Raw genomic sequence first — 26,731 nt, forward strand, 5'->3', positions numbered from 1 at the left:
CAATTATAATAACGTCAAAAATCACTGATCACAGATCACCACAACAAATAAAATAATGAAAAAAACTGAAATATTGCAAAAATTATCACAATGTGACACAGAGACATGAAGTTAGCAAATGCAGTTGGGAAAGTGGCACTGATAGATTTATTTGCTACAGGGTTGCCACAAACCTTCAATTTATAAAAAACAAAACAACAAAAAACCCATACTATCTACAAAGCACAATAAAGCCAAATGCAATAGAAGGAGGTATGCCTGTGTAAATATATAGCATGTCATGACTTACATGTATGGCAGTCTCTGATCTTTGACTGTATAGGTGACCAATGGCCCCAGCAGAGCACTCTGCATTCAGTACCACATGGGTCCCAAGGCCACTTTCTCATAAGCTGTTTCCTGCCAGTGACTGAGCCATCAGTGACAATAGGCAGGCCTATTTCAGAGAGACAGGGCCTTTTCTGATGGGTGACTTTGGCCCGGGAACTTTCTAATAGACTGCTGACTTTCCTCACGGCAGCCTAAGAAGCTACTACTCAAGCTTCCTTCTTTCCCTTTCTCCTTCCATCACGGTCAAATCAACACTGCAGTTTGACAGCTCCTTCAGTCACCTCTGGATTCCTTTCCATGTTCTCTCACATGCATTTACCCTATTAAATTTCTTGCAAGTCTAACCCCCATCCTCATGTCTGCTTCTCTGAAGATCTGCACTAACACAGCATGCTATTTCCATTTAAGTAAGATTAAAAGCATATGAGACTTAAACAATTGCCCTGTCTTTTGGACAGAAACTCAGAAAACATTCCTACTTAATTAGGATACAAGCCTCAGTTTGAAAAATAATGCTGTAAGGGGCGCCTGGGTGGCTCAGTCAGTTAAGCATCTGACTCTTGATCTCAGCTCAGATCTTGATCTCAGGGTGGTGAGTTTAAGCTCCACATTGGGCTCTACACTGGGTGTGGAACCTACATTAAAAAAAAAATAAAAGTGCTGTAAATGGCACTATGTATTAAATATCTTTGCCAGATTTTACATTTTCCAACACACCAAAAACCATTTCCACCTTTTGAGTAAATTTAATCTCAACTGACAAGGCTGCTTCTGGCTGTGTCAAGATGCCCTAATTTCCCCCTTGCTCTTGCTTTAGTACATTGCTTGCTATTTAATACTTCCTGATGTTAGCTGAACTAGATTCACTACTCCAGGCAGAATAATGGCCTGGATTACTCAGAGAAGCTCTAAAGGAGGAGTTTTTTTACTAGGACTGTTTTTTTTTTTTTTTTCTTTAAGTACTCTTGCTCCAAGAATACTTTCTAAACTTTTAGTTCTATATAACTAAATAAAGGTTAAACCCAGGGTAGTGAATCCAAAGTTTTTAGAGTTGTCTCTGTCACCCACTGCACTTATCTGCAAACATCTTACAGAACAGAAACTTTAAAAAAGCAAAGAGCTTTTTCTTAAGACACCCACTTTGACATCCACTGATTATAGCTTTCATAAGATTATCTTTCCTAAGTTAAAAAATTGTTTGTAAAGTGTAATGGGTGCCCTATTTAGAACTGATAGGTTTTGGTTAATTAAAAAAAATTGAGAGAATTTTAAAAATTATTTGTGCATATCATAATCATTTTATAATAACTTAAAAGTAAATATGGAAAAGTACAGGATAGGAAATACAGTCAGTAATACTGTAATAACCATGTATGGGGACAGTGGTTACTACACTTTCTGTGGTGAGCACTGCATACTGTATAAGTTGTTGAATCACTGTTTATGCACCTGAAACTAATATAATATGTCAACTATACTTCAGTTAAAAAAAAGTCATTTTACTGAGCATTAAAACAACTCCAGAAATTCCAAATTATATAGGTAGAAGTATGCTATGAAAGTTCTATACTCTTTACGGGGAGAATACCACCCATATTCACTTGATAATGACCTTAACTTCTTGCAGAAAATTAGCAGTCTCAAAAAAAATCTCTCTACCCCTAACACTGAACAATCCTTTCTCTTTTGAAATTTTTCAAACTGTTTGCTTGCTTTCTTGCAGCCAACCAATCACTGACAAATATACCTGAAGACCAGTTAGAATGTCTCTCTCACTTCCAAAAACTATATCTTAATAAAACACCTGCCAATTATTAAAAAAAAACACATATGCATTCATTCACAAATCTTTCACCGTAAAGCCAATCCCTTTTTTAATGTGAGCTTACTGACTAGTAAGTAAGTAGTCAGTAAGCTCACATTATTTCTCATAAAAGATATATATATACTTATAAGTTCTAATTTAAATTTTTCTAAAATGAAGAATGAAATCTAAAACTTTTGTGAAGAAACTTAAGTACAGAATCATTTTAAATTTCTATAACTTCCTCTCAAACTTTTATATTGTTCATCTATACTAAATTCAATAGCAATTTTTAAAGTGTTGCTTTTTTATAAGATCTTCCCATTCACTTTATCATTTGCTGGAATGATAAATTTTTTTAAAATAATTTTTTTAAAGAGTTATTTACTTACTTTAGAGGGAGAAAGCATGAGAGGGAGAGAGAGTCTCTCAAGGAGACTCCATGCTGAGTGCAAAGCCTGACTTGGGCTCAATCCCACGACCCTGAGATCATGACCCGAGCCAAAACAAAGAGTCAGACACTTAATTGAGTGTGCTACCCAGGTGCTCCACATAACTCTTTCATATTTCTTGCATCATTGGTTTATTTGATCTTTCATTAAGTTATGCTGTGAAAATAAGCTAAATGGCATTACGTAGGTTTGGGAATAACCCAAGTGACTCTTGGAAGACACAAACTCAATGACAGGAATGGAAAAGTGTACTTACACTAGAGAAGGGCCTCCTAAGCCTTGACAGTTCTGCCTACTATGCTGTTAGCATGTTCTACAGAGACTATCTAAAGAGCAGTTTTAATCAGATTCAGTTAAGGAAGCATTACTGCAGGTGGTTTGCCTCCTTTCAGGCACCCAGAGCCTTTAGCTTTGGTTCCCCACTGCAGCATCCCTCAAAGGCCTGCGGCACCAAGGAATTTCACCTCTTTTCCCCCTGTTATTACATCAAACCTCACAAGTGGACAGGGTTGACCACTGATCACTAACAAAGTAATTAATATTAAGATGTTAGTGACTCACTCTATTGCATGGTAACTTGGAATTTTATTATCATTTCATTAAAGGCTTCCTGGCAATCTAAGACAGTAAACTTTTTCTCTAAAGGGACAGATAATAAATATCAAGCTTTACAGGTTACTGTTGCATATGCTTGTTTTTGTTGTTTTATATAAAAAGAGGGCAGTAACCAGATTTGAGCCATAGTCTGCCAACCTGAACTACAAGGTCAGGTACAAGAGGCAACAGTGTATCTCCTTCCAGATACCTAATACATATTTATAGCAACTAACATTTACTGAAAGCTTACAGCATGTCAGCTATTGAGTTTTGTATTAACTGATTCAATCCTCACAGCCATCATATGCTATAATTACTATTATTATTATTTTCATAGATAAAGAAATTGAGACTTGAAGACATTAAGCAACTTCTCAACCATTCCATAAATAGTGGAGTCAGAATCTAAACTCAAAAAGACTGACTTCTGAATTACCAAACTATACACTTCTGAAAAAGCTTTCAGCTGAACATGTAACTGATAAATACTATGGCACAAACTAGAACACTGTCCTCCTGACTGATTGCCAATTTGCTAAATATTCAGAAAAAAACTACATTTTATTTATTTATTTACTTTTTATTTATTTATTTGACAGACAGAGGTCACAAGTAGGCAGAGAGGCAGGCAGAGAGAGAGAGGAGGAAGCAGGCTCCCTGCTGAGCAGAGAGCCCGGGACCCTGGGATCATGACCTGAGCTGAAGGCAGAGGCTTTAACCCACTGAGCCACCCAGGTGCCCCAAAAACCTACATTTTAAAGGGGGAATTGAACACTTTAACTCAACGAATGAAAGCCTAATGGTATGATATCACGCACTGAAATGAAAAGGTATTTTGGAAAGGCTATCAGATTGTCAAAGCTAAAATCAGGAATCACTGCCATGCTTTTTCAATAAAGCAGCCCAAGAAAATCTTAATTATGGAACATGGACGTGCCACAAACAGACATCTTAAAAATGTAACAGATTCAATTTCTCTCAGGGAAACACTACAATAATAATGCCATAAAATGGGAGCTCTGCAATAGAGTGCATCAGGTATGAACTTAGGGGTAGGCTGAAGATGACAGGACGAAATAAAAGAAAACAGAAATGTACAATATCCAGATGGTATTCATCCGGTGACTGAGAGCAATTCAGGCAGGAAAGTAATGTTACAGAGGTCTACAAAAGAGCGTAATGCATAGTAGTGGCCCAGGAAGCAATACTCAGAAAAGGAGTAACATTACTAACAAAGAGGATCAATGAACTCTAAGGGGTCCTCTTTTTATTTTAACCCTCACTCTCTCAAATAAAAAGAGCTCTCCTCATTTCTCCTTTGAGTAGAAGTATTGGAGATAAACAAGGACAAATATGTGGGAAGAGGGAAGAATATGCTTCAGAGGGGAAAAGGCCTGTGTAGATGGAGAAGAGTAAAGTAAATGTGACTTTTCCTAGAGGTAAACTGCTGTCCCATCCTTGGATTGGGGGGAAATGCAAGTGATTCAAACCATATTTCTCTGCTTACCCCACATAAGTGCATACAGGTTGTTTCTACCATCTACACAAAAGCTTGTTATCAAAGGGCTATTGCCTGGATGATGGTAGCAAACACCTACATAGTCCTTTAAAGTAATTTAATCCTCATAATCACCCCATGAGATGAGTACTTTGAGAATACCCATGTTTGATGAGGATGTTAAAGCAGAGAATGGTTAAATGATTTGCCCAAATTCACAGAGCTGAAAGATGGTAGGGTTAGAATTCAAACCCAGGCAGAAAGGCTCTACACACAGTTCATACACTCTTAACCACTCTGTTATACAGTAACTTCTTTGGCTTAATTGTGCCACCACAAGGAAGTAACTGGCATCAGACCGTATTGCAGCATATCAAGGGCTCCAGGCATTAAGCTAGGGATCAAGATAAAGACTGGACAGAATAACTGCGAAGTGGAGAGATAATCTTGGAAGAACCAGGTATTGGGTATGTTTGTGAAGAGAGAGCATGAGAGAAAGACAGGGACTCAAGAAGAAACTACCTCATTTCCACAGCAATTTGGACATATTAAACTAAGCAAACTAATTGGGTTATAAAATACAACCCTAATGTGAATGTAATTCTGATCATAAATTCTGGTATTTATGAGTACTTGCACTGATCTTTCAATATATGAGTACATATAATTTTAAAATTACAACAGTCATATCACAAATGGATTTTTAGCCACATCACTAGGGTAAGTGATGACACTGATCATTTAGAACAAGAAGTAATTCAGAAAGTTCTGATGTTGGGCTTTAAACTACATGACATGAATGTGTGTCTTCTGAACTACTGACATAATTTTCCTTAAACTGTATAATAATATTATGTACTAAACATAGATTTATTCAAGTTTGGACTATGAAGGTAATCTTGAGATTTAGATTCTGCCATTGTAACTCATATAAGTGTACTAACAAAGTAGAAAAACTTAAGCCAGATCTTCTTGGAACATATGCTTAGGAAATCGCCTTTCTAGTTAATATACACTTATTTTTTTATAGCTAGGTGAACAAAATAAAGCTGAAATGTAAGCAAGAGCTCTCCTGGAATACAAACCTCATGTTCTAGATCCAGCTCCTAAAACATAGTCCATTGTCAGGCAGCACACAGAGAGGCCAAATATAGACACTGTTTGAGGATATATTGCAAATGATCACAAAGTCTTGCTTCCCTGTATGACAATAACCTTAGGGATCTATAAGTAAAACTTTGGTACGATGCCCCTGTGGTTTCAAGAAAAACCTGAACACAAAATAAAATTAAATTAATTTTTAAAAACAAAATTGCATTGCCCCACCCTCAAAAAATAAAAAAAAAGAATCAAAGAAGTAAACAAACACACATACACACACACACAATTTGGGAAATATATATACACAATATGGAAAGTACATTAGTAGATCTGTATTACACCCTATATTTTCTATATGTAATGGAGATTTCATAAAAATTAGAAAAATGTGCATATGTGTGTACTTAAAATTACAAAATACATGTTCCCAAGAGAAAAGCTCAAATTCTGATTGGTAAATAGTCTGACTGAAACTGGTAATCCTAGAGTTTAGCAATGTACTGCTGTCAATTAACTGGCAAAGCCAATATGATTTTTGAAAGCATAAACATCACTACTGTTGGCATGGTAGATTCCTGTAATCTAAACCCACTGCTAATTTCATTAAGACTGTGTACCCTTGAACCTAGAAGATCGGTTCTTGCCATTGCAAATAACCTGGTTCTTCCTTTTCTGGAGCACCAGAATAACTTAGCAACATTCTATTTGAAACACAAAAAGAGGAAGGAAAAATACTGGGTTCCTCAGTCTTCTGGTTCCATTTCTTATCCATTGTGAAGTCCAGCTGTACTTCTTTCCCTTGAGTTCCAAAAGAAAATCTGTATTTATTAAAAATTTTTCTTCTTTTAAACAGATTTTAGTTACTTGCAAAAACGAGTAGGCTTTAATTTGAAATCTAAAAGACTAGAATGCCTAAGCAACCCAATTCTAAAGCATAATAATGGTTTTTAAAAAGTACATTGAAATATTAAGCCTTCTAATCAATGCTATTCATAAGAATATCTATTCTGAACCAAAGACTTTGAGCCAAAATGCATCCAGAGAAAATACATGTCATTCATGTAGAAATAATCATTTTCAGTACTATAATGCCTGGAAATTAAAAACTGCATTTTAATTATATTTTCTGTGACAGTGGCTTTCAAACCTATTTTAGGCAACAGAATATCTTCTTCTAATGAAACCTTAGGTTCAAGTCCAACACAAAGCAGAGATCTACTCTAACTGAAACATGCACACATGTGAACCTGGGTGAAACTGCAGGCAGAAAACCCTGCCTGATGTCCATCCTCTCCCCCTGTCACAGGTCTGCTAAGGCATCACCATGAAACCCCTGTGATTTTTGTGAGTCAGCTTGAAAACCACTGTGCTAGGAAGAGATAACCACCTGTATAAACTTCATTTTCACAACCAAGACACCAAATCACATGCCTATTTACCTGTGAGCTTTAAAACTTTTTCCATCAACATAAATATCAATATCTGGGCAACAGTGTTTCACGTAAAGTTTCAATAAATCTTCTCCTAATTCAGATGCAGGATCCAAGTCATAATTATCTTTAAAAGAGATAAATGGTTTCTTTATTATAAATATCCAAAATGGTTTCTTTATTATAAATATCCAAAAAACTTGTGTTTTAATATTAACTAAAGGTTTTTCCACATAGTTATCTTGATTAGCTACTAAGAGAGAACAATTATAACTACAATATTTAACTGGTAAATTCAAGATAAAACAACATTAAAATCATCTATATCTTGCTTTGAAATATAAATTTCAATTTAATTTAAATATAAATAAACCTTTTAATATAGTTTTGCAGTTAAATATAGTTAATATTATTACAAAATTATATACTAAAACTGAAGCCACTTCATGAATATCGGACACAGGAAAATAGAAAATTTTCCAATTTTGATACCCTTTTTCATTATCTAATTCCTTCCTATTCCTGTTCATGACTTTTTGGTGAAAATGACATTTGAACCAACAGATACTCAACTAAAAGCAATGGGATTTATGGAGCACTTACTATGAGGTTAGTACTACATACAGTATAGAAAAATTAAGAAAATAAATACTTTTAAAAGTATCTCTACTTCAAAAGGTTCACCATTCAGAAAGTGAGAAGTAAAATATAAAACATGTTCATATTAAAAAAATTACTATACCGTATATCATAGCTTTGTCAGTCCAGAAACTTTAGTTAGTACATCTGCTGAGAATCTGTCACTGGGAACAAATTCCCACCAACCAAATTTACACATTTATACATTTATATATTTATAAACCACAATGTCATCATTGGCTCTAATATCAAAAGAGATCCAGAATCCAACCAGGACTCAGTATCTCCATGGCTACCGCCCCAGTCCAAGCCACCATCACCTCGCATCTAGATCTCCGCAATAACTTCCCAACACTTCTACCACTTTTAAGCCCCACAGAGGCATGTTTTAAAAATGCAATATAAATCATGATCCATCTCAGTTCAAAGCCATATGGCTCTCTCCATTCTTTTATTTTTTTTTTAAATATTTTATTTATTTATTTGACAGAGAGAGAGAGATCACAAGTAGGCAGAGAGGCAGGCAGAGAGAGTGAGAGAGGGAAGCAGGCTCCCTGCCAAGCAGAGAGCCCGATGTGGGACTCGATCCCAGGACCCTGAGATCATGACCCGAGCCAAAGGCAGCGGCTTAAACCACTGAGCCACCCAGGCGCCCCTCTCTCCATTCTTTTAAATAGTAAAAGCCAAGGTCTTACATAATGGCTTACCAGGCCACACAACATCCATCTTCTCACTACGCAGGTGGTTGGGGACCAGCCCGAGCTCTCCAACCTTGGGCGGGCACACTTCTCCAAGGCATGCTGAGAGGGTGAAGACTATGCCCATGGCTATAACCCCGCATAACAGGATAACCCTTAGTGCCAGAATTGAATTGCTGTATACCCAAATGGTATTGGAGAATTAGTTGGTATGGTGGAAAAAACATACATTTTGGTGTCAGAAGTGGTGCAATGGAAAAAAAAAAACCGCATTAGAGAAACTCCAACCTCAATGTTCCTCAAGCTGAAGTCATCATTCCACTCTATCCTAATCTTGTTCTGCTTATACTCCATAAGCCTGCCAAATAGTACCCTCTAAACTCTCCAAAATGGCTTATAAGATGACCACATGTCTCAAGATGGTTTGCCTGGGACAGTCCCAGTTAATGCCTATTGCCCCAGAATAATTATTGGCCACAATAATAACTCTGCACTTTTCACTCTTTCAAAAGTATCCCAATTTGGACAATAAGAAATAGGGTCATCCTTTAGACAAGGCTTTCAATGATCTGGCTTCTGCTTTTATATCCAGGCTCATCTCTCACTTTGACCATTCTTGTCCCCTGCTCCACCCCAGTCACACAACAAACTATTTCCAGCCTTCAAAATTTGCTATGTGCCTGAGCTTTCTCTGCCTCTAAGCATGTTGTCTTCTTTGTCTGGAATACTTCTCCCCTTAATTATTTTTGCCTGTTTAACTCCTGCTTTTTTTTCCCCCTGAAGATTCAACTCAAACATCACTCCCTTCATGTGGCTTTGTCTGAATGCTAACTAGATCCAAGTAAAATGTACCTTATCTGTGTCCTCATCACACTCTGGGCTAATCCATCTGACTGTATCTCCTCCTAGAGTGCAGGACACCAACACTATCTGTTTTGTTCACTCTTAAGCATTCAAAACCTAATGCAAAGTCAATATTCCATTTAAAAATGTGATAATTAGGGGGCCCCTGGCTGGCTCAGTCATGAGAGCATGTGACTCTTGATCTCAGGGTTGTGATTTCAAGCCCCATGCTGGGTGTAGAGATTACATAAAAATAAAATCTTTAAAAAATATATATGTAATAATTAGAATGGCATTCCAGGAACAAATAGGAAGTGCAAGAGCATAGAGGTGAGAAAGCATAGAGGTGAGAAAATTTGGCATTTCTTTGAGGGAAATGCCAAATAATTCAGGAAGACTAGAGTTCAAGGGGTGGGAGGGGGTTGTGAGGAGAAACAGCAGCAGAATTCTAGGTAAGAGCCAGTACACAAATTCCCTTATGCCATGGGAAAGAACCTGGAATTTATATTAAGGCTATGGGAAACAACCAAAGAATTTTAATAAGGGGAGTGCTGTGATCAGCTCTGCAGTTAACAAATATTGTTCTACACAGTATAAATGGAGGGTGGTACAATGAGAGGCCTGGCAACTAGCTGGGGTGCAAATGCTCATGAAAAATTGCAAAGACCTGAAATTAAGAAATGGCAGGAGGATAGAGGAGAGAAGTATTGGCTTAGTTGTTAAGCATCTGCCTTTGGCTCAGGTCATGATCCCAGGGTCCTGGGATTGAGACCCACATTGGGCTCCCTACTCAGTGGGGGGCCTGCTTCTCCCTCTTCCACCATCCCTGCTTGTGTTCCCTCTCACACACACACTCTCTCTCTCTGTCAAATACAATCTTAAAAAAGAGAGAGAAGTATTTAAAATATTTAAGAAAGGGGCACCTGGCTAGCTCAGTGCAAGAAGCATGAGACTCTTGATCTTAAGGTTTGAGTTCAAGCCAAATGTTGGGTATAGAGATTGTTTAAATAAGTAAATGAACTTAACAAAATACTAAGGAGACAAATCAATAGATATGGTCATGAATATAATAAAGGATAAAAGAGTAACTGAGTAGAATGATAAGAGATAAAATTCACATCACAGAGCACTTAAGAACAGATTAGGATGGGAAGCAGATGATTAAGTCAGTCTGGGACAGATTAAATTTTGAGATATTAAAGATATATTTAGACAGATATGTCTAGTGAGTGGTTGGATCCGAAACTCAAAAAAAGAGGAGAAAACCAGTTAATTAAGGGGTAGAAAGATAATGTGCCAGTGAAGGAGACAGAGGAATGGCCAGGAAGGAAAATCAAGAGAGCAGAGGGCCATAGAACACAGGGAATTTCAAGGAAGGTGATATTGACAGTAGGAAAGCTTGCAAATAAGTTAGTAAAATCCGGACAACAAGGTCTGCTTAAATTGGTAAACATGTGGGTCTTCCATAAGGAAAAGGAGAACGTAGTTAAAAAACAAGGAGTTGAGGGGTAAATGATGGCCACTTTTAATGGGCTTCTGTGGGGCTGTGGCAGAACTCTAGACAAGAGACAGGAAAAATGAATACTAAGTATCAGCTCAGCCAACTGCTATATCTGTGTGGCCCTGAGAAAGTCCCTTATACCCTCTTAGAGTTCTCATCTATAAAAATCAGCCTACAGCCACTTATTTCTCAGAGTTGTCTGAGACTAAATGAGATAGACTATATGACTGTATCTACCTCAAAGCCTAGAAGAGACACATTCACCATAGTTAGATGTTAACAAACATACAACAAGGATTCTAAATCAGTTTGGTTATTAAATCAGTTTAAATCAGTTTGGTTATTATTATTATTGTGGTAATAAATATCAGTAATAAAATCTTTTAGTTAACAGATACTTTCATATACATTCAATTGTGCTACAATGCTTGTTTTGAAAATATCAGTTTGATCTAACACAATTGGTATTTTAGGGAACAATCTGAACATAATGTGAAATTTTCATCTGCTTATGTGCATTTCACTTCCTTGCAGCTTATTCACAAGAAACAATAGGTCACTGCAAAAAACTACACCCAGCTGAATGGAGCCATGTAAGAATACATAAAACATACACAAACATCTTAAACATCTACCAGATACCTCAGTTAACTGCATGTTATAACCTACATCCCCCATATCTGGTATTATAAATTTCCACCTGATTTTACATAACCAACTCTTAGGAGACCATTTTCTATGAAAATTTTTGTGTTTCTGTATGAAACAGAGCATACTTTCCAGGCAGAGCATTGGAAAACTTGGATAAAGAATGATTAAAGAACAAACATGCCTTGGAGGCTAGAAATACTGTGAGGTTCCAGAAAGATTTTACAGATTTTCTTCCCCTCAAAACCATTTCTCTGTACTCCAGGGTGTTGAAACTACCTTCCTCTCCCTTTACCAGGGAAGATTTATTTACCTTCCAAAGTAAAGACCCCCTCCCTCCTACCCAATTTCCCTCTCTCTATTTCTATCAGATCTGCCAGTAGCCTATGAAAATCTCCTAATTTTAGTATTCCTCTCTTATGGTGCATTACCACTTACATGCAGGGTAACTTCAGGCCCTCACCACCGAACTTTGTGGGGACTGTGGGTTGGGAACTTGCACTATGATGCTCTATAAATAAAAATTAAACCAGAGATCTTGAGTCTCCTGCTAGAATATCTACTATTACTGTATCTCTATCATCTATACTTATATCTATATTTATTCCTATGTCCTTAACATCCTCCTTCTGCCAATTCACAACAGTTCACAAGCTGCAACCCTTTTTTATACATAATACATATAATGTATTATTAGCCCCAGGGGTACAGGTCTGTGAATCACCAGGTTTATACACTTCACAGCACTCACCATAGCACATACCTTCCCCAATGTCCATAACCCCACCACCCTCTCCCTTCCCCCCGCCCCCCCAGCAACCCTCAGTTTGTTTTGTGACATTAAGAGTCTCTTATGGTTTGTCTACCTCCCGATTCCATCTTGTTTCATTTATTCTTTTCCTATCCACCAAACCCCACATGTTGCATCTCAACTTCCTCATATCAGGGAGATCATGATAATTGTCTTTCTCTGACTGACTTATTTCGCTCAGCATAATACCCTCTAGTTCCATCCACGTCGTCGCAAATGGCAAAATTTCATTTCTTTTGATGGCTGCATAGTATTCCATTGTATATATATACCACCTCTTCTTTATCCATTCATCAGTTGATGGACATCTAGGTTCTTTCCATAGTTTGTCTATTGTGGACATTGCTGCTATAAACATTTGGGTGCATGTGCCCCTTCAGATCACTCCATTTGTATCTTTAGGGTAAATACCCAGTAGTGCGATTGCTGGGTCGTAGGGTAGCTCTATTTTCAACTTTTTGAGGAACCTCCATGCTGTTTTCCAGAGTGGTTACACCAGCTGCTGCAACCCTTCTGACACTATCTTCAACAAGCAAATTCAAGTTCTTTTTCAAGGTCAACTACCATATTTATTGTAGTATTTAAGTATTTCTTAACAATTCAATGTGTAAAACCATACCATTTTTATTAGATTCTTATCTTTTTAAAATGTGTCACAACAAAATTGTCAGTAATTTTTTTGTGTCATGACAAAAAATAATGGTGATTTTTATGCTGCATGCTGTTTTTAAGTAATACATATATTGTGTTATAACAGAACTGAATCTAGAGTCTGCTAAAGTTTTTATTGGTGTGGACTAGAATAAGGATGATGATGACATGTGGAGGCTTAAGAGGAGAATTGTGAATTTACTCATAATAACCCCATCTCCAGTTATTTGGGAAAACTAGAAGTTGACTATAGTATTACTTTCACTTACCCATAAAAAATTTACTTTCACTTACTTTTATTACATTTACTTTCATTTCATTTACCTATAAAAAAGAAATCAGTAGAATTGATTTTTGAAGTATGTTTTTCTCCAACTGTATCAGAATATAGTTACTTTCATGGCATTAAAATTTTATAAAAGTCCAGCAAAAAACTGCCTTACCAGTGGAAATTAAATTGTCCTCTCCATCACTGATATCCTCAGGAACTGCATGCTTCAGAAGAGAACAAGGAGATGACTTTTTATCTAAGAACTCTACAGATGATCTTCCTTCATTATCAGTGTACTTTCCAAAACTGAAGTCATGTTTCTTTTGTGGTACTCTCCTCTCTACTATCTTTTTCCTAAGAATTTCCTCTTCATAGTTTTTTAGGCTTCTATTTGATGAATATACAATCCTAAAAGAAAATGTAAAGTATTAATGAAAATAATGGTGGTGATTCTTCAAAGCTAGTTTCCCAAGTTCTGCTTTCATATAATACAACTACATAATTTTATTTTTTTAAGATTTTATTTACTTATTTGACACAGAGAGAGAGATCACAAGTAGGCAGAGAGGCAGGCAGAGAGAGAGGGGGAAGCAGGCTCTCCGCTGAGCAGAGAGCCCGATGTAGGGCTCGATCCCAGGACCCTGGGATCATGACCTGAGCCGAAGGCAGAGGATTAACCCACTGAGTCACCCAGGCACACCTCAACTACATAATTTTAAAACGATTTTTATATGAAGTAACGGGACAAATATCTCAAATAGAAGAGCATTTTAAAAGTAGTCTATGAAATATTTTAATGTTAGAAAGGAATATATACAAGGCCATCAAACTAGATAACCTAGATAAAATGGACAATTCCTAGAAAGACACACACTACCAAACCTGACTTAAGGAGAAAGAGTATCTGAGCAGACCTATACGAACTACAGATATTGAATTAGCAGTCAAAAACTTCTCCCAAAATAAATCCAGGACCAGGAGGCTTCACTGGTGAACCTACCAAATGCTTAAAGAAATAACACCAATCCTTCACAAACTTTTCCAAAAAACAGAAAGCAGGAACACTTCCTAACTCATTCTGAGGCCATTATTATTCTGATACAAAAGCAAATAAAGATATCCAAAGATAAGAAAACCATAGACTAATATTCCTTATTAATATAGATGAAAAAACTCCTTAGCAAAGTAACAGCAAACTGAATCTAGCAACATATAAAAAGGATTATAAACCATGACCAACTGGGTTTTATCTCAGGAATTCAAGGGTAGCTAAACAAACAAAAATCAATGTTATACATCGCATGCTATTGTCTGCATGCTTATAGAACCTTAAAATTTGTATGCTGAAACCTAATGCCCAATGTGATATTTGGTAGGAGGTGAGGCCTTTGAGAGGTAACTTAGGTGAAGCCCGCACAAATGGGATTAGTGCCCTTATAAAAGAGACCCCAAAAAGATCGCTCACCTCCTTCCACCATGTGAGGATACAGTGAGAAGTCAGCATCTACAACCCTGAACAGGGTCTTCATCAAAACCTACCATGCTGGCATTCTGGTCTTGGACTTCCACCCTCAGAACTGTGAGAAATAAATGTTTGTTGTTTATAAGCCACCCAGTCTGATTTTTTTAGAGCAGCCCAAAGACATCATAAAACCTTGTCAATTTAGTTCTCTTAGCAGGACTAAGTCAGGTTATCAACAGGACAAAAAACACACGATCACCTCAATAGATACAGAAAAAGAATTTAACAAAATCCAACACCCTATCAGGATGAAACACTCAACAAACTTGGAATAGAAGGAATGTCCTCAACCTGATAAAGAACATCTATGGAAAAACCCACAGCTAACATCATATTTAATGGTACAAGATGGAAAACTTTCCTTTTAAGATCAGAAAGGATGCCTGCCTATTCTCATTACTTCTACTCAATGTTTAACTGGAGGCTCTAGCCGGGGATTAGGCAAGAAATAGAAATAAAAGGCATCTGGACTGGAAAGGAATAAGCAAAGCTATCTCTATTTACAAATAACAAACTTGTATATAGAAATCCCTGGAAATCCAACCCAAAACCTATTTGTTACACAAGTTCTACAAGGTTGCAGGATACAAGATCAATATGCAAAAATCAACTGTATTTCTAAATACTAGAAATCAGCAGTCTAAAACAAGATTAGAAAATAGTACTATTTACAATAACATCAAAAAAAGGAAATACTTAAGAATATATTTCACAAAAAAGTGTAAGACTTGGGGCACCTGGGTGGCTCAGAGGCTCAGTGGCCTCTGCGTTTGGCTCAAGTCATGATCCCAGGGTCCTGGGATCAAGCCCCGCATCGGCCTCTCTGCTCAGCGGGGAGCCTGCTCCCCCGCGCTCCCCACCTCCCCGGGCCTATCTGCCTACTTGTTATCTCTGTCTGTCAATAAATAAATAAAATTTTTTTAAAAAAAGCATAAGACTTGTATATTCAAAAGCTATAAAAAACAAAGCTGAAAGCAATTATATAAAGGCAAACACATTTTAGATGATTTAAGAGTGTTAAGATAGCAACACTCTCTGAATTGCTCTACAGATTCGATTCAATGCAGTATCTATCAAAACTCAAATACTTTGCTGCAGAAACCAAAAAGTCAGTCCTCAAATTCAAACTGAAATGCAAGGCACCCAGAATAGTCAAAACAACCTTGACAAAGAACAAAGATGGAGGATTCACACTTCCCAAATTCTAAGTTTCCTACAAATCTATAGTCATCTGTACTATGCGGTACTGGCACGAAGATAAACATAGATTAGTGGAAGAGAATTAAGTGTCTACAACTACATATACAGGCACTGGACAACAGTGTTGTGATATTGTGATTTATAACATGAAATATATATTTGGTCTTTGTCCACTGTTCCTGGCACATATCTCCTAAAACCCTTGTAATTTCCCATGCAAGAGTTACAGAGACATTTTTGCTATAATATTTAGCTTTGTTCCCAGTTCCTGAAATAGTGCCAGAGGGCTAGAAGTGGAATGGATGGCTTTTCTTATCCATAATAAGCCCTTTGAACTGCAGCAGAGTTTACATTAATGAGCTAGGTGACATTTGGAAAGTTCCCAAGGACAGGGGCTGGTTGGCAAGAGTTTGAATTAATTATCAACGGCCAATGATTTCATCCACCATGCCCATCCACCCTAAAGGATGGGATTCAGTGAACCTCTGGGTTGGGGAACACATGGAGGAGCTGGGAGAGTGGTGCACCCAGAGAGTGCATGGGAGCTCCACACCCTTCCCCAAATACTCACCCTTTCCATCTCTTCCCTGGCTGTTTTTTGTTTTTTGGTTTTTTTTAAGATTTTATTTATTTGAGAGAGAGAGAGAGGGAGAATAAGAGAGAGAAAGAGCATGAGAGGGGAGAGGTCAGAGGGAGAAGCAGATGCCCCACTGAGCGGGGAGCCCGATGTGGTACTTGATTCCAGGACTCCAGGATCATGACCTGAGTTGAAGGCAGTTGCCCAATCAACTGACCAACCCAGGCGCCCTCCCCCACAGTCTGGCTGTCCTTAAGTTACATCCTTTTATAGTAAATCAGCAATCTAGTAAGTAAAATCTTTTCCTGAGTTCTGTGAGATCTGTGTTCTAACAAATTAACTGAACCTGAGAAAGGAGTCATGGGAACATTTAATTCACAGCTGTTTGGGCAGAAGCACAGGGAACACCCTGGACTTGCAACTGGCATCTGAAAAGGGTTTGGGGCACTCTTATGGGACTGAACCCTTAACCTGTGGGATCTAATAATATCTCCAGGTAGTGTCAGAATTGAATTAAATGGTAGGACACCCAGCTGGTATCTGGAGAACCTCAGAGAATTGCTTGGTGTGGAGGAAAACTCCCACACATTTGGTGACCAGAAGGGACAGAAGTGAATTATTCTATGAGTAGAGTATTAAAAGTAAACACACAGTAATGTTTTTCCTTTACAGGTGTCCAGACAATCCAACAGGAAAAGAAGAGTCTCTTCAAAAGACGATGCTGAGACAACTGGATATCCAAATACAAAAGAACAAAGCTGGATACTAGCCTCACAATACATACAAAAATTAATTCAGTATAGGTGAAAGATCCAAATGTAAGAACTAAAAAAGTATACATGGGTATAAATCTTCATTACCTTGGATTAGGCAATGGTTTTTTACACATAACACCAAAAGTACAAGTAACAAAAAAAAAAAAAAAGAAAGAAAGAAAGTGAAAATCACAGAAATTATAAACTTTTGTACTTTCAAAGACACTATGAAGAAAGTTAACAGACAACTCACAGAATGGGAGAAACTGTTTGCAAATCACATACCTGATAAGAGACTTATATCTAGAACATATAAAGAATTTTAAAATTCTTTTACATAGAACAAAATTCTTTTTTTTTTTAAGATTTTATTTATTTATTTGACAGAGAGAAAGCACAAGTAGGCAGAGAGGCAGGCAGAGAGAGAGAGGAGGAAGCAGGCACCCTGCCAAGTAGAGAGCCCGATGCGGGACTCTGAGATCATGACCTGAGCCACCCAGGCACCCACAAAATTCTTTTTTGAAAATGATTTTATTTATTTAAGAGAGAGAGAGAAAGTGCATGCACATACACAAGAGAGAACATGAGCAGGGGTCAGGGTAGAGAGAGAAGCAGACTCCCCGTGGAGCAGGGAGCCCAATGCAGGGCTCAATCCCAGGACCCTGTGATCATGACCTGAGCCAAAGGCAGACTCTTAACCCACTGAGCCTCCTAGGTGCCCCAGAATAAAATTCATATATAGAGACTATGTACAGAATATCAAATATATAAAGAATTTAAAAATATAAACAATTTAGTAATATAAAGACAAATGACCCAACTTAAAATGGGCAAAGAATGTGAATAGAGTTTACCAAAGAAGATATATAATAGCCAATATGCACATAAAAAGATATTCAACATCAATAGCCATCAGAGAAACACAAAGCAAAATCACAATGAGATACCACTTCACACCCACTATGGTGATTATAATCAAAATGACAGATAATAACAAGTGTTGTCAAGAATGTAGAGAAACTAGAATCCTCATACATGCTGGTAGAAATGTAAAATGGTATAGCCTTTTTAGAAAGAGTCTGACATTTCCTCAAAAGTTTATCATATGACCCAGAAATTTCACTTCTAGGTATATAAGACAAGTGAAAGGAAAACATATGTTCCCATAAAAATCAGTACATGAATGTTCACAGTAGAATTATCCATAACTGCCAAAAAGTCAAAACAACCCAAATGTCTATCAGCTGATGAATGGATAAACAAAATATGGTATATTCATATGCACAGAAGAGATTTAACATAGCAGCCCTGACTACTCTCTTTTAAAAGACTTAATTATAAAGTTGGCCCTTGGCTGGTATCTGGGAAAATGATTTCAGGAGTGTTCCTGGCATTCTATAAATGACAAGCATGGCTCATTGTACCTAAACTATTTATACAAAGAGTTATACAAATAATGTGGTTTATGCTTAACACCTGCTTTCCTTCCAGGGGTCTGGAATATGGATGCACAATAGACACAAGGTGCCTACATGACAAGCACCTAGTAAAAATCCTGGGCACTGAGCTTCTAATGAGCTCCCCTGGTTGGCAACATTTCAGAAGTGTTGTCATAACTCATTACTAGGAGAATTAAGCATGTCCTATGTGGCTCCACTGGAGAAGACTCTTGGAAGTTTGTGCCTAGTTTCCTATGGACTTCACTTCACATGCCTTTTCTCTTCATTTCTTTTGTAGTAAATCACAGCCCAGAATATGACTATATGCTAAGTCTTAGAGTCCTAACAAATCATCAAACCTGAGGATGGCCATGATGACTCTTTATCCATCATACAATGAAATATTCGGCCATGAAAACAAATGAAGAACTGATAAACACTACAACATCAATGAACTTTGAAAATATCACACTAAGTTTAAAAAGCAGGACATAAAAGGACATATACTACATGATTCTATTTATATAAAATACCCAGGATAGGCAAAACCATAAAAACAAAAATTCGATTATTGGTTGCCAGAAACTGGGGGAGGAGAGAGTGGGAAGTGACTGCTGGGGGCATGAAACTTCTTTTTAAGATGGTGAAAATATTCTAGAATTGGAGACTGGTGGTAGTTGTAAAACACTGTAAATATACTAAAATGACTGAATTATACAGTTTAGAAGGGTGAATTTTAAGGTGTGTGAATTATATCTCAGTTTTTTAAAAGACTGAGAATAGAAGGAGAGGAACTGGAGACAGTGTAATAGATAACTCTTGAGCTTTAATATAAAAGGGTACAGAGCATTACAGTACTAGCTGGTAGAATATTAGATGGAAGGCAAATGAGGTCAGGAAAGGCTTCTGTTATTTTTAAAGTGGGAATAAAATTTCATGTTTATATATCAATGAGAAGATCCAAAATAAAAGAAAAGAAACTTCTTTCAGGAAAGTGAAAACTGCTGGAGCAATGTCCCTCGATAGAAGAAAAAAGATAGCGTGAAAATGGCTTTAGTGGAGGGAATGGTTTTAGAAGCACTGACAGTTCATCAATAGTTACAGGGGGAAAGACAAACCATATGGTGTAAATGCAACTAAATGAATAGATGTGGGAACAGTTTGTGAAAGTTCTAATTGCTTTGATTTTCTCAGTGAAATACAAGGAAAGGTCATCAAGTGAGAATGAAGATGGGGTAAGAACAGCTGAAGGTTCAACAAAAAAGAGATATGAAATTATCTAGGAGAGAAGGAGAGCAAATGAGACTAGGGAAATAACGTATGACTGCATACAGTATGACTGACGGCACTAAGTGCCTACTTGAGGTTCATGGCCATGATTTAAAGTGAGATCAATAGAAGAATAAACATTGTTAAAATGTCTATACTGCCTAGAGCAATCTATACTTTTAATGCCATTCCGATCAAAATTCCACTGGTATTTTTCAAAGAGCTGGAGCAAATAACCCTAAAATTTGTATGGAATCACAAGAGACCCCAAATTGCTAAGGAAATGTTGAAAAAGAAAAACAAAACTGGAGGCATCACGTTGCTTGATTTCAAGCTTTACTACAAAGCTGTGATCACCAAGACAGCATGGTACTGGCATAAAAACAGACACATAGACCAGTGGAACAGAGTAGAGAGCCCAGATATGGACCCTCAACTCTAAGGTCAAATAATCTTCGACAAAACAGGAAAAAACATACAGTGGAAAAAAGACAGTCTCTTCAATAAATGGTGCTGGGAAAATTGGACAGCTATATGTAGAAGAATGAAACTCGACCATTCTCTTACACCGTACACAAAGATAAACTCGAAATGGATAAAAGACCTCAACGTGAGACAGGAATCCATCAGAATCCTCGAGGAGAACACAGGCAGTTACCTCTTTAATATCAGCCACAGCAACTTCTTTCAAGATATGTCTCCAAAGGCAAAGGAAACAAAAGTGAAAATGAACTTTTGGGACTTCATCAAGATCAAAAGCTTCTGCACAGCAAAGGAAACAGTCAACAAAACAAAGAGGCAACCCACGGAATGGGAGAAGATACTTGCAAATGACAGTACAGACAAAAGGCTGATATCCAGGATCTATAAAAAACATCTCAAACTCAACACACACAAAACAGATAATCATGTCAAAAAATGGGCAGAAGACATGAACAGATACTTCTCCAATGAAGACATACAAATGGCTATCAGACACATGAAAAAATGTTCATCATCACTAGCCATCAGGGAGATTCAAATCAAAACGACATTGAGATACCACCTTATACCAGTAAGAATGGCCAAAATCAACAAGACAGTTAACAACAAGTGTTGGAAAGAATATGGAGACAGGGGAACCCTCTTACGCTGTTGGTGGGAATGCAAGTTCGTGCAGCCAATTTGGAGAACAGTATGGAGATTCCTTAAGAAATTAAAAATAGAGCTTCCCTATGACCCTGCAATTGCACTACTGGGTATTTACCCCAAAGATACAGATGTAGTGAAAAGAAGGGCCATCTGTACCCCAATATTCATAGCAGCAATGGCCACGGTCGCCAAACTGTGGAAAGAACCAAGATGCCCTTCAACAGACGAATGGATAAGGAAGATGTGGTCCATATACAGTATGGAGTATTATGCCTCCATCAGAAAGGATGAATACCCAACTTTTTTATCAACATGGATGGGACTGGAAGAGATTATGCTGAGTGAAATAAGTCAAGCAGAGAGGGTCAATTATCATATGGTTTCACTTATTTGTGGAGCATAAGAAATAACATGGAGGACACGGGGAGATGGAGAGGAGAAGGGATTTGAAGGAAATTGGAGGGGGAGATGAACCATGAGAGACTATGGACTCTGAAAAACAATCTGAGGGTTTTGAAGGGGCGGGGGGGTGGGAGGTTGGGTGAGCCTGGTGGTGAGTATTATGGAGGGGACGTATTGCATGGAGCACTGGGTGTGGTGCATAAACAATGAATTCTGTTACACTAAAAAGAAATTTAAAAAATTAAAAATTTAAAAAAAATAAATAAAGTGAGATCAAATAACATGTTTTTCTCCTGCCATTTAATTGTGTGAATGCAGGAGTGAAGTAGTTAAACAGTTGGATTTAAGGTTGGGGCTTTGATGTGCATATAAGAAAAATTCAGAGGGGACAAGGGAAAAGAAGCTGTATGTAAAGGAAGTGATATAATGATAGATAAAAATATTTAAACTAAGTAAGGATAGAAATAAGGACATAAGAGGATTAAAGACAATAAAACTGTGGTAAGAGTCATTGCAGGTCCTGATGAGCATCAGTAAGTTATTAGATTTGGGAGTTTTAAAGGAGCGAGGTAGAGAGATGGGAAGTAGAAGTTAGAAGCTGAAATGTCTGGAATCAAGATTATGGAGGATTGCAGTTATTGATAATGACGTGATTTAGGATTTGACATGGTAGTGAGGTAGCATGGAGAACAAGATTACTGGAAGACAAGAATTAAAGGAACCAAGAGGCCACAGTCTTAGAAACATGACCTACATTGCAATTTTAATTACCAAGAGTTATAGTCAAGAGCAACTGAGCACATGTCTCCCATGGATACAGCTAGATAACACCCACATCTGTGTAATAACCTAGGAAACAAAGTGAAGACTGGTAGAACACACTCTCCACAGCTAAATGTAGAGAAGAGGCCCATCAAAAAGGGCAGGAAGGGCAGAGATGCTGTCAGGAGCCAAAAGCCCTCGGGACTGTCTGTGGGAGAGAGGCATGCCATGGGTGTGAAGAGGATCAGACACCAGCCATGGGGTAGCCACATGGGAAAGATGATCCCCATTACATTTGGCTTTGAAAAACATATGTACTTAACAATCAGTGGGGCTCAACACCTGGAACCTTAAAAAATCAGTAGGCAGAGCTCTGGGAGAGCCAGAAGCCCCCTTCTTTAAATAGCGAGCACAACAGCCAGGAGAAATACAGCATAAAAGCAGGAGTTTGTGCATCTAGGGTATATGGGAAGGGGATTTATTTACTAATCTCAAGAGTGTATGCTGGAGAAGCAGGGATCTTAGGGAACTTCTCCAAGAACAAACAGCTGCTCAGGACCATTTCCCTCCCCACACTAATACCTAGATACACAGGCACCTGTGGGAATAAGCAGAGCATGTACACTCTCCATGTATATGCTAAAGCATGCTCCATACCCTCATTCTCCTGCAGAAATGCCCTCTGCATCACAGCCTCAGCAGGACTTTTCCCCAGGGGCTGCAGACCCCGACCCACAACTGACACAGACCTACTCACACCCATCCTCATTCTGATGCAGACCTGCCCCATTGAATACATCCTTGGCTGAAGACCATCCAAAGCAGCGCTATAATTCTGGCAGTGTGCAAGCCACTGACAGAAGTCATCAACACTTCAATGTGACTCCTGCCCTAGGAGATGAGAAATTAACAACACACACCAATCCTAAATGCAGCCCCAGCAGTGGGCTAGGGATAGACATCAGGTCTGACTCCAGGCCCCACCCACCAAGGAAAGCTTCTCAGGAGACAACATGGGGAAAACGCCTGTGGTTCCATGCCATTGCATCTCTGGCAAATGGCTGGTCTGACTCAGTTAAGCCCAAGGAAGCCCCAGACAGGCCCACTAACAACAAAGGGACCAAATCCTGCTCACAACAAGCAAAGAGAGCCATTGCAGACAACTAGACTGAAGGTAAATGTGGTTCAGCAACAACACTAGGGTACACTCACCACATATAAAAGATATCTCTGAAGAGCCAGGCTCTGGTGAACAGGAGACACAGCACAATAGGGCACTATAAGACCTCTTCTTTATAAGACCACTACTTTCATGAGGAGAAGAGATAGCTGACTTTCCTAACACATATAAACAGATACAGAGAGTTAGATAAAATGAGGAGACAGGGGAATATGTACTACATGAAAGAACAGGACAAAATCACAGCAGGAGACCTAAATAAAATGGAGATGAGTAATACGTCTGATAGAGAATTTACAGTAATCGTCATGAAGATACTCACTGGACTTGAGGAAAGAGTGGAGGACCTCAGTGAGACACTTAACAGAGAGAGAGTGAATATGGAAAAGAACCAATCACAGATGAAGAACTCAGTAACTGAAATTAAAAATACACTAGAGAGAATAAATAGCAGACTAGAGGAAGCAAAAAAATGGATGAGCAGCTTGGAGGCCAGAGTAATGGAAAGCAATCAAGCTGAAAAGGAGAGAGAAAAATAGTAATAAAAGAATCAAAATAGACTACAGGAACCCTGCAACACCACCAAATATAATAACATTTGTATTACAGGGATCCAAAAAGAAGAAGAGACAGAAAAGGGAGCAGAAAATTTATCTGAAAAATAATGCCTGAAAACTTACTGAATCTAGGGAAGGAAATAGAAATCCAGATCCAGGAGGCAAAGACAGTACCCAATAAAATCAATCCATGGAAGTCCACACCAAGACATACAGTCATTAAAATGGTGAAAAGTGGTTATAAAGAATTTTAAAAGCAGAAAGAGAAAAGAAAACAGTTATATACAAGGGAAAACCCAATACGGCTAGAAACTTTTCAGCAGAAACTTTGCAAACCAGAAGAAAATGGCATGATATATTCAACGTGCTGAAAGGAAAAAAATCTGCAGCCAAGAACACTCTATCCAGCAAGGCTATCATTGACAAATGAAGAAGAGATCAAGAGTTCCCAGACAGACAAATGTTAAAGGAATTCATTACCACTAAACCAGCTCTATAAAAAATTTTAAAGGGATCTCCTTCAGTGGAAAGAAAAGACCACAAATAGTTGTTAAAATAAAAAAAAAGTCCAGAGTACAAAAGCAGTAAAATTAAGTTTATCTACTAAACTCAATCAAGGGATTCCTAAAATAGAAGGATGTAAAATATGACACCATATACCTAAAATGTGGCAGGGCTAGGGGGAAGGGAGTTAAGAATGTGTTCAAACTTAAGGAACCAACAATGTAATACAGACTGCTATATGTGTAAGATAACATACATAAACCTAATGATAACCACAAAATAAAACCAGTAATAGATATCAAAAAATAAAGAGAAAGGAATCCAAGTATATCGCTAAAGAAAGCCAGCAAACTGTGAGAAAAGAGAGTAAGAAAGGAAGAGAAGAACTACAAAAACAACCATTAGAAGTAACAAAATGGCAATAAGTCCATACCTTTCTACAGTTACTTTGAGTGAAAATGCATTAAATGCTCCAATCAGAAGACACAGGGTGACAGAATAGATAAAAAAGCAGGAACTATCTATATGCTGCCTACAAGAGACTCATTTCATACTAAAGACACATGCAGACTGAAATTAAGGGATGGAAAAACAATCATCATGCAAATGGTAGTGAAAAGAAAGCCACAGGAGCAATACCTATATTGGACAAAATAGACTTTAAAACAAAGTCTGAGAGACTTCAAAACAAAGAGACAGAGAAGGACACTATATAATCATAAAGAGAACAATCCAACAAGAAGATATAAAATAACTGTACATATTTATGCACCCAAATGGGAGCACCCAAATATATAACACAGTTAATAATACACATAAAGGAAGTAACCAATAGTAATACGATAATAACAAAGAACTTCAATACCCCACTTAACATCAATGGGCAGATGATCCAAACAGAATCAACAAAGAAACATTGAACCAGATGGATCTAACAGATATAGACAGAACATTCCATCCTAAAACAGGAGAATATAAATTCTCTTCAAAGATTTTTTTTTTTTTTTTTTTTTGACAGAGATCACAAGTAGGCAGAGAGAGAGAGGAGGAAGCAGGCTCCCTACCGAGCAGAGAGCAGGATGTGGGACTCAATCCCAGGACCTTGATCCCAGGACCTGAGCTGAAGGCAGAGGCTTTAACCCACTGAGCCACTGAGGTACCCCTACAAATTCTCTTCAAATGCAAACACAGCACTCTCTAGTACAGATCACATGTTAGGCCACAGAACAAATCTCACCAAACTTAAAAAGACCAAAGCCATGCCATACATCTTTTCCAATCACAATGCTATGAAACTAGCAATCAACTTTAAGAAAAAAATCTGAAAAGAACACACATACATGGAGGTTAAATAACATGTTACAAAACAATGAATGGGTTAACCCAGAAATCAAAGAGGGAAAACAAATACATGGAGACAAAGAAAATGAAAACAACAATGGTTCAAAATCTTTGGGATGCAGCAAAAAAGCCTTAAGGGTCAACACTGCAGCAATTTAGGCCTACCTCAAAAACAGTAAAAAATCTCAAATAAACAACCTACTGTAACACCAAAGGGAGCTTGAAAAACAAAACAAAGCCAGAAGGAAAGAAATAAAGATTAGAGCAGAAATAAGTGAAATAGAAACTAAAAAACAATAGAATAGATCAATGAAACCAGGAGATGATACTTTGAAAAGGTCAACAAAATTGATAAACTTTAATCTAAACTCATAAAAAAGGAGAAAGAGAGAGAGAGAGAGGACACAAATAAACATCAAAAATGAAAGAGGAGGGGCGCCTGGGTGGCTCAGTGGGTTAAGCCTCTGCCTTCGGCTCGGATCATGATCTCAGGGTCCTGGGATCGAGTCCCGCATTGGGCTCTCTGCTTGGCGGGGAGCCTGCTTCCCTTCCTCTCTCTCTCTGCCTGCCTCTCTGCCTACTTGTGATCTCTGTCAAATAAATAAATAAAATATTAAAAAAAAAATGAAAGAGGAGAAATAAAAATCAACACCACAGAAACAGAAAGGATTATAAGAGAATATTATGAAAAATCATATGCCAATAAACTAGACAACCTAGAAGAGATGTATAAATTCCTAGAAATATATAACTACCCAAAACTGAATCAGGAGAAATAGAAAATGTGAACAGACCAATCACCAGCAATAAAATTAAAT

General features: G+C 37.7%; 1 protein-coding gene across 1 annotated transcript in view; it reads right to left on the reverse strand.

Annotated features, from left to right (window-relative positions):
• The window catches only part of BTBD8 (BTB domain containing 8), a 99,472-nt gene that overhangs the window by 57,916 nt on the left and 14,825 nt on the right, over positions 1–26,731 (reverse strand). The window contains exons 3-4 of the mRNA XM_080802875.1: positions 13,447–13,682; positions 7,222–7,339 (exon numbers count right to left, since the gene is read on the reverse strand). Of these exons, the coding sequence (XP_080659001.1) occupies positions 7,222–7,339; positions 13,447–13,682 (354 nt within the window). The remainder of the gene's footprint in view (positions 1–7,221; positions 7,340–13,446; positions 13,683–26,731) is intronic.

The sequence above is a fragment of the Martes martes genome, assembly GCF_963455335.1.
Source record: "Martes martes genome assembly, chromosome: 4".
In the NCBI taxonomy this organism is placed as follows: Eukaryota; Metazoa; Chordata; class Mammalia; order Carnivora; family Mustelidae; genus Martes; species Martes martes.